General features: G+C 43.2%; 1 protein-coding gene across 1 annotated transcript; it reads left to right on the top strand.

Moving 5' to 3' along the window:
- The first annotated feature begins 806 nt into the window (after positions 1 to 806).
- On the top strand, positions 807 to 13,061 carry LOC138629693 (testis-expressed protein 2-like). The gene is made up of 12 exons (XM_069713575.1): positions 807 to 1,258; positions 4,831 to 6,165; positions 7,307 to 7,507; positions 7,942 to 8,221; positions 8,408 to 8,589; positions 9,187 to 9,381; positions 10,035 to 10,134; positions 10,592 to 10,724; positions 10,838 to 10,975; positions 11,753 to 11,962; positions 12,098 to 12,218; positions 12,402 to 13,061. The coding sequence occupies exons 2-12, from the start codon at positions 4,957 to 4,959 to the stop codon at positions 12,546 to 12,548; spliced, it is 2,916 nt and encodes a 971-aa protein (XP_069569676.1). The 5' UTR covers positions 807 to 1,258; positions 4,831 to 4,956; the 3' UTR covers positions 12,549 to 13,061.
- The last annotated feature ends 48 nt before the right edge of the window (positions 13,062 to 13,109 follow it).

Genomic DNA, 13,109 nt, shown 5'->3' with positions numbered 1-13,109 from the left:
AGCATTTTCCATGTTTGAAAGTCAGGTTATTTCCTCCATTCGATGGAGGACACAAACTAAGTACCTATATTTTCCTAAGTTTAAGTATAATTTTGAAGTAGTACTTTACTTGAGTGTTTTCGTTGAATTCTACTTTATACTTCCTCTCCACTACACACTGATGCTTCAGTATCAATAATCTAATGTGAGTGAATGGGACCAAACTGGAACTTTTACTTTAATACTTTAACCTTAATGTGGTGCTAATACTTCTGTGCTTAGGATTTTTCATGCAGGGCTTTTAGTCTACTTGTTATGGAGTATTTTTAGATTGCCATATTATACTTTTATTAAAGTAAATCAGAATATTTCTTCCACGCCTGCTTCCCTGCTGCTGTAATGGTCCTGGTTGAAAAGAGCAGGAAGCAAAAGCAATCACACTATTTATTTCTTTTTTATTCTGGTACAATTTATCTTAATATGATAATAATCAAGTTATTTAGAGAACGTTAAGTGTTAATGAAGCGACACATCATGTTGATCCCTCAAGAAATGAGTAACATTTGAAAATAATTCAATGAGACTACATTTCCGTACCCTATACTTATCTCAGGTTTGAGTAGGTTATTTGCCAACAGTCTGTAAAAAAATATTCCTATTTTTAAAACCGAGGCTTTTGAACAGTAGCCCTGACCTGACTTTTCCAGGTCATGAAATTACATAAGTCTGCGTAGAGGACTGCGGTGTCGGATGGGGGAGTGGAGCTCAGTCTGTATTTTGACGCTGAGCGCGCAGAGCAAAGAGGAGGAGTCGCTCCGTCAACTGTTGGCCTCTCAGATCTTAATCTGGATTAGAGTTTGGTCCAGTCTGCAACCAGGACACCAGTAATCACATTATTCTGTGGTTGTTGGATAGATGCCTTCTGACACGGGGAGAGGAAGCGGCGATGTCAAACGGTGGCGAGGTTACTGGCGCGTTTATCTCAAAGCGTAATTCTTGTTTAAAAGAAGCGATTCATATTTTCTAAGGAGGTTTTTTTGCACCGAAAACGGAATATAATTTAAAAACAGTTGAATTCAATTTTGCCGCCAGCGGTCTGGTGGATGGCGTGCATCTCTGTGTGCAGCACACCACACTCTGCAGCATCCAGACTGATCACTGCAGCCTGCGCTTGAAGCACATTTCTGCAAAAACCGATGCCTTCGTTACTCTGAATCTCACCCAATCTCTGCTATTGATATCACAGATGTTTGAATCTGGTCAAACATGCCAGATTCAGGTAAGTACTGCTTCTTCTTCTTTTTTTTTTTTTTTTTTTTGCACTTGCTGATTGCACCAAATACTCGGTTAAAGTGCATCAGTCCGTGTCGTTTCAAAAAATCTGACTTGAGAAATGTTCTACAGGTGAAGACAGAAAGATCTCAGACTGACAATTTGGTGTAGTTTGAGATGTTTTACCTCATGGGCAAAAAAGTTAAAGAACAATAAAGGGGACTTTTTTGAGTGCTGGGAAGATGGTAAACAAACTCTGAAGATATCATCTTAAGGACTTGCTTAAATGTAGTTCAGCTCTATTAACACTGACCATGTGATCCCCAGACAAGCACACAGCCCAGTGCCAAATGTGTCAGTCATCAGGGTTAATAGTTTGAGGATTGTGCACAGGCATGCCATGGAAATAAACATCCTGCCCTTGTGTGTGTGTGTGTGTGTGTGTGTGTGTGTGTGTGTGTGTGTGTGTGTGTGTGTGTGTGTGTGTGTGTGTGTGTGTGTGTGTGTGTGTGTGTGTGTGTGTGTGTGAGAGAGAGAGAGAGAGATGCCAGGTTGCAGGGACAGTCCTGACATGATCCCAGACAAATAGGTTGTCATAAATGTCCTCTTACACAGAAAATAAATAACATTTTGTCTCCTTTTTTTTGTATCCAATTGTGCTCTTTAATCCGGGATTGAAAGCCCAAGAGGAGGACAGAGCAGGAAATACATGATATTTTGAAAGAATTCAAAACCGTGATGACATAAGGGATGAAAGTAGGACTTTGTTTTGTTGCATTCATTTGTCCCTCTCCATTTTAATCCATTTTAACTGATATTGTCTATAGCATAGCCATAGCAAGCAAATGCACAGGATTTGAGAGGAATATCACTTTCCCCTGTGCCAGTTTTAGCCTTAAAATAAAGCTGACAGTTTGTCAGGAACCCTGCGTTTTGTTTAGGTCTCTAACTCCTCCAGTCATTAAAATGTCTGGTATAGGCAGCAATATTGCTAGCACACTTGTTAATTTTTTTCTTTATATAATGACCAGAAGTCATTTGTGGTGTTTCAACCAGCCATTTAGTTTTGTCTGGTATTATTAACCCACAACTTTCTCATGTAAAGCCTTGTACTTACACATGAATATCAAAAACGATGTCTCCTAGAGCTGAAGCATGTATGGAATTAATTGTTTAGCTGACTGACATAAATTATTCTGCAACTGTTTTGATAAGCCACTAATCATTTTGGTAATATTATACACAATACCCAACATTCTTTGTGTCTTTTCAAATGTGAGCATTTATCATTTTTATTCATTGTATATGATTGTAAAGTACTTCTCTCTGGGTTTTGCACCATTGGTTAACCCAAACAAGACACTTAAAAACTATACTCTGCTTTTTCTCTCTTTTTTTGTGCTATTTTCTGACATGTCATAGATGATAAATCAATTACCAGTGGAGAACATAATCAGCAAACTACCCAACAATGACATGTCCCAGTCCGAATGTGACTTTTTAGCATCTAAACGCTGTTTGAAAGTGTCAGTATTAAGTACACTTTATTTGGATCAGATTGCACCCCTGTTTTCTGTCGATTATTTGTCTCCTACACTTTCACTGTGACTAACAGAAGGGTCTATTTTTACAGAGCCTAGTATGGAGCAAGTGTTTTAACCAATTTAAATTCTTCCATTACTAAATGTCCACTTCCAACGGACAAACATAGAGGTCCAGGCTTGTCCAGGCCTGTGTCAGTCCTCTGATGGTTACATTTCCCCCACTTACTTGTGCAGAAATTCATCCACAGTCATGACTGGAAAGCTGCCAAACCCCTGCTGACGCCCATCTTCTACCGAGCAGTAAAGGTTTTCCTCTCCCTGTCAGCATGAACTGATCCAAATTGACTCCCAAGTATAAATTGATCAGGGTAATGCAGGGCTGTCTGGAGCAGCTTAAGCACTGGTGGAGCGGCACTTTTGATTAATTAGATTTGACAAACAGCCCAGCAGGTTGGTGCAAAAATTAATATCACTCTGTACGAACAGTGTGCAGAGCAGTGGAGCGATAAGGTTGGAGCCAAAAGCAGGTTAAATCATGTGAGCAACTTGGTAATAAATTGCTTTCAGGCCCTGAAAATAGTTTTTTATCCAGGTTAACGACAAACATTTTTTATTCATTCAGGTCAATGACAAAAAAGTTCTTCCTTCTAGTTCTTCCTAATATTTGTCAGTTTGTTTATGCTGCACTTCTCTGTCAGTGTAAACACTTTGTATTGTTACCATTCATGACCCCACATTATTTTCGTATGTGAGAGCTAGCACAAGTGAATGACATGCGTAGCCAAAAATGTATCAGAAAGTGTGTTTTAAAATGTAATTTGTGCACCAAATGTCGTAATTTCCTGTCATAGAGGCTTCTTACATAGTGAGGTTTTATACAGCGATGATTACAGGTAATCCATTCCTGTCCGGATCATTCAGAAGCTGTTTTGATTATTGATTAATTAAGCCGTGCAGTCTGTCTAACATGATACATGACTGTAAGGTGCGGTCAGGCTTGTTATAGATCTATATGCTCTGAAAGCCCTGATTTTCTGAGGGAGTATCTGTTATGCTTTTGAAGGCCTAATGGATAGCAGTTGAAAAAAAAAGCTTGTTTTCTCTGTAACATTGACGGCATAGAGAAGCTTTAGCCTTGCGTATTCTAAGAGGAGATCAAGGACTGATTCATAATTACATTTTTATTACATGTTGCTCACAATGTGTGAATGTGAAAAATAAATAAGAAAGTAATTAAAAACCAGGTTGTAAGTCTTGGTTTCAAAATAAGATCTGAGTGTTTGGAGTGATTGAAGCTGTAGAAACAATAAAATGACAGCATGTGTTCACTTTGATTATCACACTAGCAGATGCAATCGCAGTTGTTTTCGCTTCAGTCACAGCGTTGGTAGACATGACTTTCAAAAGGGTAAGCTTGTGACTCAAGAGTTACTGTTTTAACTTCTAGAACCACTTGGGAGAATTTTGGCAGAAGATGTGAACAGTCTCCAGTGTCTGCAGGCAAGGTGGCAATTAAACTGTACAAACCACAAGAAGTGGGGACTGTTGTTGTAATGGGCATCTTTCAGGGTTCCCTAAATTAAGATTAATGTGTCCAGTTGGTATGAAACTGATCAAGATTAATGGACTGGATCATTGCATCTGATTTGGGATGAGCTGTGACAATGTGATAATGACTCCTTTCCAGAAACAAAGCACTCATCCACTCCTGCCCTATCTCAGACTAAAGCTTTATGCAAATTGGCAGCACACGAGTGAAACATAGTTCCCTGTGCGTCTGCAAAGGAGCAGTTAAAGACCAAGCAGAAGGTGCAGAGGGGATTAGAAAGAAAGGCCAAGCAGTGACAGGGGCGAGAGAATTACAAGGTTTTGAAGAAGGGAAACAGAGGATGGAAGCTGAAGGAAGGTCAGAGCAGCAGAGGCTTGATGTTAAATGTTTTGCCCGCATTAAAAGTAATGTTGTTTCTATTGATTTAGTGACGTACTAAAATAACTACATTTTAATGTATTGTTTTGTTTCTCACTGCGGTTTTAGGGTTCAACATGATGGACTACACACTACCTGACAAGGATGTTCAAGGTCTACATGCAGTTACAGAGTCCTCAGTCAGCCCCAGTCGTTTGACCAGATTCTCCTCTTAGCCCCTGGTTGACGGAAATCATGGAGGAGAGCAGGCTCATCTTCAGCCTGGACCGCCATGACGAAGGTCCCTCCGTGGCCTTTTCCAAAGACAAACCACAAACCCGGGATAGTCAGCCTGACCTCAGTTTGGGGATCAATCTGGACCTGAGCCACGGACACCGCTCCCAGCCCCCCTTCCTGCCTCACTCCCCCTCATCCCCGGGCTCTTTAGCTGATCTGTCAGCATCATCAGCAGACCTGCTCGTCACCACCAGCCTCGTCAAATCCTCCTCCACAGACCTAGAGCCGAGGGAGAGCGGCTCCCTACGAGGCAAACCTCTCCTCAGCCTGGTCAAGTCCCTGAGCACCGAGATCTCCCGCCGCGTTGAGCCCGAGGTCAACCTCTCCAAGTCGGACTCCAAGCTGCATTTGCATCCGCGGAAGCAGTTTACACATCCAAAGCTTTCAGAGGCCAGGCCTGAGGCACGGGAGCTGAAAGAGAATGACGACTGGGTATACCCTTCTTCCACAGGCAGCGTGTCTCCCACTGAACCCCGGGGCAGTTCACTGATCGCTGAGCTGGAGGACACACGGAGGAAGTTCTCGGAGGCCATGCAGGATCCCCTGAGCATGCTGAGTAAGATCATGGGGGATGAAAGCTCTGGAAGCCCCAAGCAGGGCAGAACGTCTGGTGCAGGAGACTCACCGGCCTTCCCGAGCAGCTATGGAAGAGATTGGAGCAGTGAAGATTCTGACCTAAAGTGCCGGAGGAGGACGGACATCGAGCACAGGGGGGTGTGCGACTCCCCTCTCGGAAGACTCCAAAAAGATTCACTGATAAAACCCTCCATCTCCACAGAGCTCCACATCCACAGAAGAGACAGCCATTTAGAAATCTGCTCCTACGGGGATGTGATTCAGGTGGTGGAGCTCCAGAACAGATCCAGAGGGACACATCCCAGAACTTACCCCCAGTCTCGAGTCACGGTGCCGGGCTCATCGCTGCCTCTTTACTGGCTCATCCCTGTGGGTCTTCTAGCTTATGGTTTCTTTGTACTGCCCCTTTCTCCCTATGTGACAGTTCTGTCTGTGGGGGTTGCATGCGGATTTGTATTGGGCTTGGTGGTGGTGTTCTTGTTCGCCCCGCGACGTCCAGCTGCCAGATGCAACCAGGACTTTCGTGGCAAATCCAGTACCATGAACATGGATCTGTTGGATGGAAAGTTCATAGATCCAGAAATCTTACAGGTAATAAATGAGTAGAAATTGATGTGCTGCACTTGCTACTTTGTGTCTGTTTTAATCAAATGTCACCACTAGATCTCTGTGCAGTATGCAATTGTTGCAGAGAGCAAGAGGTGTGCTGTTTTTCTGCAATAATATTAACATGCCATAAGTTCTAGTTTCAAATATTCTAATTGGCATCCACATTCTTGAAAAACATGGAAAATGATGGCTCTCACTCTGAGCTGATCTATGCTGGCAGCATAGCTACAGATGGCCGTGTTGGTTGGACCACCATTTGTTCATGACGAAACATCTGCAAATCTAATACAATTCCCATCAGCCTCAGCTGTAGTTTGTGCTAATTTGCAAATGTTAGCGTATAGTAAAATGGTGGTGTTGGTTTATATTATCCCTGTTAAACATTAGCACGTTAGCATTGCCATCGTGAATGTGTTATCATGCTGACATGAGCATTTAACTCGTGTACAGCCTTTCACAGCCATCAGTGTGGTTGTACACGGTTAAGTCTTGCTCTATATGCAGAGAAACCTCTGCAGCTGCTCTAAAGTACATCCTGTTAGCGATTTGGCTAGATGCAAATAAGCTTCAAGGTCTGATGTGGATTTTGCAGGAAGAGAGATCAATACAACAAACAAGAGCAGCCATGTGGGGCACTGGCCAGCACCAAAGAAAGATATTGCTATTAGTGGTGCTTAATGGATTAGTTTTGAGGTAATTGCTGTATAAAGAAAAACTGCCTTTGTGCACAGCAGGCTCAGCATCAAAGAGAGGGTCATTTTGATAATAGCTTTCTCAAAGCACTTCTTGACAGCTGTGCTGAGAGAGTCGGTCAGGCTGTCACAATAAAAGCAGAATTTGCCAGAGCAAATAAGGCGAAGCTTAGGAGGATAGAGGAGGTACTAACTGCAGGCTGTTTAGACACTTCCACAGTGTTAAATGAGATAGATATATTCATCCATGGCTCATGTTTCCCCTCCTGCTGAGCTGTATCGTACACCACTCACCTGGATGTTAACACTTGCACCCAAACACAGACTCACTACTGTCAATATAGTTAAATTCTAAGAAGAAAATGCGAGGCGATTTGTAACTGACTGTTTTGGCTGCATTTGGATTTATCTCGCTTATTATTTAATTTCAGGGCTGGATGAACGAGACCCACAGCTACAACCCCGAGACTTTCCACCCCTCCATCACACACTCTGTCTATGTCACCCTGGAGGGCAGCCGGCTGCGTCTGGCATACCCACGTGCAAACATCCCCCGGTGGGCGGCTTTCAAAGAGACACCCCATGACGCTGTGTTTCTGCATTCACAAACTTACCAGCTGGCTAACTGCAAGGTCAGTGCAGTCGCAAAAAAAAAAATAAAGCTCTTATTTCTTTTTCCCAGGCGAGCAGGCATGTCCCTGAGAGAGGCAGAAAAAGGAGAGAGCCAGGGTGACCTCTCACCTGAACCCTCCGCTGTCATCTCTCTGCACCCACTTTGTCATTTAACACGGAGGTGAAAGACCAGAAGGATTACGACTGAAGTGATGATACACTGAATGAACTTGACCCCTCCTCTATCCCATTGTCACACCGAGGCCGGCTACAGTAGCTTCCAATATTGTAACAATAAAGTGAACGCCCAGTCCGATCAATGTGGAAATGGCAGTGCAGTGGTACTGAACTGTCAATACAATTTATGCCAGCTCTTTTGAACGTCATGTTGTACGATGCAAAAACAAAATGACTCGTTCTCTCTGTCATTCCTTAATGCAACCTTTTACCCCAGGTGTCTTTGGTGCCTCCTGGTTTGGCCCGTAAGAGGGTGTGGAACAAGAAGTACCCCATCTGCATCACTCTGGCTGAGGGGGAGGTAGGGGAGGAGAGCCTTGTCGAAGGACAGGAGGGGGAAGAGAGGGCAGAGAAAGACACAATCTTCGACCACCAGCTTCCTGTCACCCTCTACCTGTTTGGCCGCACAGGAAGAGAAAAGGAGGAGTGGTTCCAGCACTTCCTGTCTGCCTCCAGGGCTGGAGCCCCGAGCAGTGTGAGCGGGGAGGAGAACGAAGGTAAGAAGATGTTGTTTTGAGTGGGAATACTCTTTGTAGACCTCCTTGTGTTAAACAGATAGTAGCTGTTACCTTGATACTGAGAAGTAATCAGTGTAATAAATGCAGAATGTTAGTATTTCTATCCTTCTTCCTGTTATATTTACTAACGTTCTACTTCCTGACTTTATGTCTATCACATTTTAGAAACCCTAGGTGGTGGAGAGGCTGTTAAGGAAAGCACAGAGGAGCTGCCCGACTTGCCAATGAAAACAAGAACGCTATTGGACTACAGCACCTACATGATTCAACTGATTGGCTCAGAGAGTCTCAGTCCCACCCCCAGCCCCTGCCACAGTGACCAGGGAAGCCCAACAACTAGCAAGAAGGTCAATAATCAACACTGTAATATATCTTTAGGTCTGGCATCACACCTCACTGAAGGGGATGTCAACTTTAAATTTGACACCATTATTTCTCTTTCCATTTTCAATTTGAGCTGATATCACAGTGTTGTTTCAGCTCTATTTATGCTCTGCATGCCCTGCTAATTCTCTACACAACTCCCATTGATCAGCACTTGTCAATATCAGCTTCTGTTCCATTGTTCTGCCCTGCGCTGAGACCAGCCTTGTCCAGAATGCTGGCTCAGCTGAACACATCCTTTCTGACTAGACCAAATGTCAATGTTCACAAATATCAGGTATCACCTGGCTGGAAGAATATTAATAGTAACTGACCGCTGCATCTGCAGCATATCTGACTGTGCTGCTAATCCTGGCTTGGTATGTTTGGGATAGGCACCATACGGAGAGACAGTCTGTCCAGGGTGTTTAGAAGAGATGGTGCAGAATCAGCATGAGAGTTAGAGTGAAAGTTGGGCTTGATTAGAGAAAGCAATTTGTGTCTTGCATCATAATCCCATCAAGTCATGTAATCTCTAAAAAATATTTGTTCAAATATATATGACTCTACTGTTTCTGCAGACTCACACTGAAGAGCATGGCTCTGAAAATGGAACTGATCCTGATGCAGGTACTGGACCAGAGGGATGCTCTGCGGAGGGCCAGCCCACCTGGGTAAACTCCCTGGTGGGCAGGATCTTCTGGGACTTTCTCCGTGAGAAATACTGGACCGACCAGGTGGCACACAAGATCCAGAAGAAACTCAGCAAAATCAAGGCGAGTGTGGATGAGAATGTGTGTGGATTTTGAGGTTGTATTGTCCTTCAGATGATTCACTAAATAATTTATAGCAAACACAATTTATTATTCAAGATTTATCAGATACTGAAGTTCTGCAATAACAAAACAATAATTTATGAACTGGTGTTTTTCATAATGCTCTTCACATCCATCTTTATATTCACACCATCACCATCAGCTTCCGTAGTGTCACAATAACGAATGACATGGCTCCTTTAAGAGCTGGTAACGGTGAGTAAACTGTAGGACAAAGCTCTACAAACTGAGTCTGTGGATGGAACAATACAAACATCAGAGCTGGTTTGTGCACAAGGTCAAAAGACACAACATTGTCCACATCAACACTGCTGCCCTCCTGTCCTCCTCTGTGTGTAGATGAGCACTGAAGGCACCGCAGCCTCTCATTACTCACTTCCTGCGCTGCTCTTTGACACACACCATCCTTTTTACTCTCCTTCACACACACACACACATTCTCACACACTGCAGGTTTCTCTGCTCATTTGTTCGAGGTAATGAGCTTCCTCTGTGGGTGTCTCTATTTTACACAGATTAAAGTTGAAGGTTTTTATTACTGACATGATTGCACTGTGTTTACCAATAAAAGGCTCAATTTGTTGTTATTATAGTTGCCATACTTCATGAATGAGCTGACCTTGGCTGATCTAGACATGGGCACCTGCCTTCCCCAGGTCCTGAGCACATCCAAACCCACACTGGACTCCAGAGGTATGGTTGTATTTATATGCCTCTATATGCCGCTTAGGTCCAGTTGTATTATTTACATGGGGAGCAGTCACACGCAAGGTTTACTCAACTGTGTCTACTCATATCTGTCTGTCAGTCACACTCCTGCTTTCAGGTCAGGTCATGATCTCATTTGTTTCATTACAGAGTTTGTCATATCCGTCCTTAAAAGCTTTCCATTGTCTCTTACTGAGGCGATTAGCAATCCTCTTAGCTTGGCCTAAGCTCCACCAACAATAACTTGCCAAAGCTAGTTCAGTCCAATATCCCTTCTGCAACAACACTGTGCCAGACCAGCTCAACAAGAGGTTTTAGCTCAGCCCCTGAACCAAACTCAGGGTTTAGATCAGCATTTATTAATACATATCCTACTGCTCGCTGTTAGCTGTTAGCTTCTCCTTTCTTTCTGCTGAACTCCCTCCGCCCCTTTATCTCCAAGGCCTGTGGCTGGAGCTGGAGGTGGTGTACACCGGCTGCCTCCAGATGACCCTAGAGACCAAGATGGACCTGTGTAAGTTGGGTAAAGAGGCAGAGGACGAGGCTCATAGCATTCCAGAGACCCAACAAGTGGGGTGAGGCCCTTTTTAGTTTCACATTCCTCTGTGGATAAAGAGACACAAGCTTGTATTGGAGTAGAAATGTGTTTGCTATTTGCAGTAATATGTACAACTGATGTGTTTTTCAGCTCTAAGCCAAGGCTGTGTATACTGGCTGATAGTGACGAAGAGTCGTCCAGCGCAGGGTCGTCTGACGAAGAGGAAGTTTTGCCATCTGAGCCGCAGGGGTCTCAGGGAGATAAGAGCACTGTGGGAGCATCTGACGTGTAAATGAACAACTTAATTGGCATTTTCTATTCTATATATTATATTTTCTATGATAAATATGTCATGGATCATCCTGTTAGTGATGTGATGAAACAGCTGGTGTTTATAATTTGGACTTGTCCAACACAGGTGTAACTAATGCTGTTAATTCCTGAACCACCGCAATCATGTTAGTTAAAGATGCTTTACTGTAAAGTTTACAGTCAGAACTCCTTTTTGTATTGTCTGGGCCACGGGTTAACATCCGTTTTTATTTTCTGGTTTTTTTTGAGAATGAAAAGAAATGTACAGCTAATGTGCCTGATGTCATGTCAATAACATCAAACACAGCTCTTTGAAAGTTTCTCCAGTTACTGGTCACATCTGATGTTACATCACTCATAGGAACACAAAGAACATGCCTGGAAGTTTTATACGTGTGAAAACCAAGGTCTCTCTCAACTGATTTTCAGCATAAGTATTTCAACTGTCATTGTGAAGGTGTGATGATTTGAGTCTCTATACTTTTTCCAAGTGTACAAAACTGGATGAAACATAATGACCATGCATTTTTACATCTAAACATAATGTATTTTTTTCTTGAACTAGTCTTACATCTGTGAGAACTGGGCATGTAAAGAATTTTAACCAGGGTTGTAGTCACCATACGCTCAATTAACACAGTCCACCATTCGAAATTACAGTGTTTAAAAAAATAACTCACTGCCAGTAACAGCTTGATTTGCAAGCGACAGACATCTATAATACACGTGATCCCTTGTCCTCGTCCTCCACAGGCACAGTGGAGGCAGCACAAGCAGGAAAATCCTCAGATTTGTGGATAAGATAGCAAAATCTAAATACTTCCAGAAGGCCACAGAGAATGAGTACATCAAGAAGAAGATAGCTGAGGTCTCCAACATGCCGCTGATGCTCAGCGTTGAGGTCCTGGAGCTCTCTGGTACTTTGGCCATCAACATCCCTCCTCCTCCTACAGATAGGATATGGTACAGACCTCCCTTGCTTTCTTTGGTTTTTAATTTCACGCCACTTCTGTCCATGAATTCAGTGCTAACGGAACAGCTTTTTTTCTTCAATTATCTGTTTGTTTTTTTTCTTCACTACCACTCGTTCTCTCTCAGGTACAGTTTCCGGGTGCCTCCCAGGTTAGACCTCCATGTGCGTCCCATGCTGGGGGAGCGAGAGGTCACCTTCACCCATGTCACCGAGTGGATCGAGAAGAAACTGCAGTGCGAGTTCCAGGTCAGTCCACCTGCTTTTCCATATCGCACAGGCATGATGCTCTTGCTCTGAGATGAATAATTCATATATACATACTTTGACAGAGGAGAGGAGTATTGAAAGTGCCATTTTGTATAATTTGAGTGAGATATTACTTTTAATCGTTGCACTAAATAAGTTTTGTTGTCCTTTGCTTTTTAACAGAAAGTATTTGTCATGCCCAACATGGACGATCTATATCTTCCCCTGATGACATCTGGCCTGGAAAACCCGCCTCCCTCCCACCAGTCCTCAATCCATTCCTCATCCCAACAGTCCTCCATGGAGTCTCAGGAGTACTTGTCAGAGTAGTGCCCCCTTGAGGCCACAGATGGGATTATATTGATGCAAAATAGCCATTTCACAGCTATTATCCTGAATCTCTAAAGAATTCTGCTGCTGCTGCAGCTGGGTACTGGCCTGGTGTTTGTCCTGAGTGTGGACACTTTAACCCTTTGTAGGACAGATGCCTCCTGACGCAACGCTGCACTCAGCAGTGACTTAAAGACTGTGAGAGTGGTGCTCCACCCCCCTACTGTGAAGTTCGATACTTACAGCAGAACTTTTTTTAAATGCTGAAATACTGAAGATGCAAGACTGCAAAACTGCAAAAAAAAATAATGTGAAGTTGATGTCCACTCCGTTTAAGAGAATGCTGTTGGAACAATCTATCCGTCCATTTTTTAATCCGCTGTGCAGGGTTAAAGAAATCAGAAGCTGCAAAACATGGAGATGATAGTATGATGAGCAGTCACATCTGTTCAACGAGTCTCCCATGGTGCATGTTATTTCTGAACTGTTTAAATAACCACATGGATTTTCAGTGGAGAAATAAAACTTGTTTAAAACTTTAAACGTGTTGAATGTAATCTC

This window comes from Brachyistius frenatus, unplaced genomic scaffold, assembly GCF_029030835.1.
Source record: "Brachyistius frenatus isolate BFR_SWC_R1_liver_20210118 unplaced genomic scaffold, ASM2903083v1 Contig_119, whole genome shotgun sequence".
Classification (NCBI taxonomy): domain Eukaryota; kingdom Metazoa; phylum Chordata; class Actinopteri; family Embiotocidae; genus Brachyistius; species Brachyistius frenatus.
The sequence above is the reverse complement of the archived record's forward strand: the minus strand, read 5'-3'. Positions and strand labels throughout refer to the sequence as shown.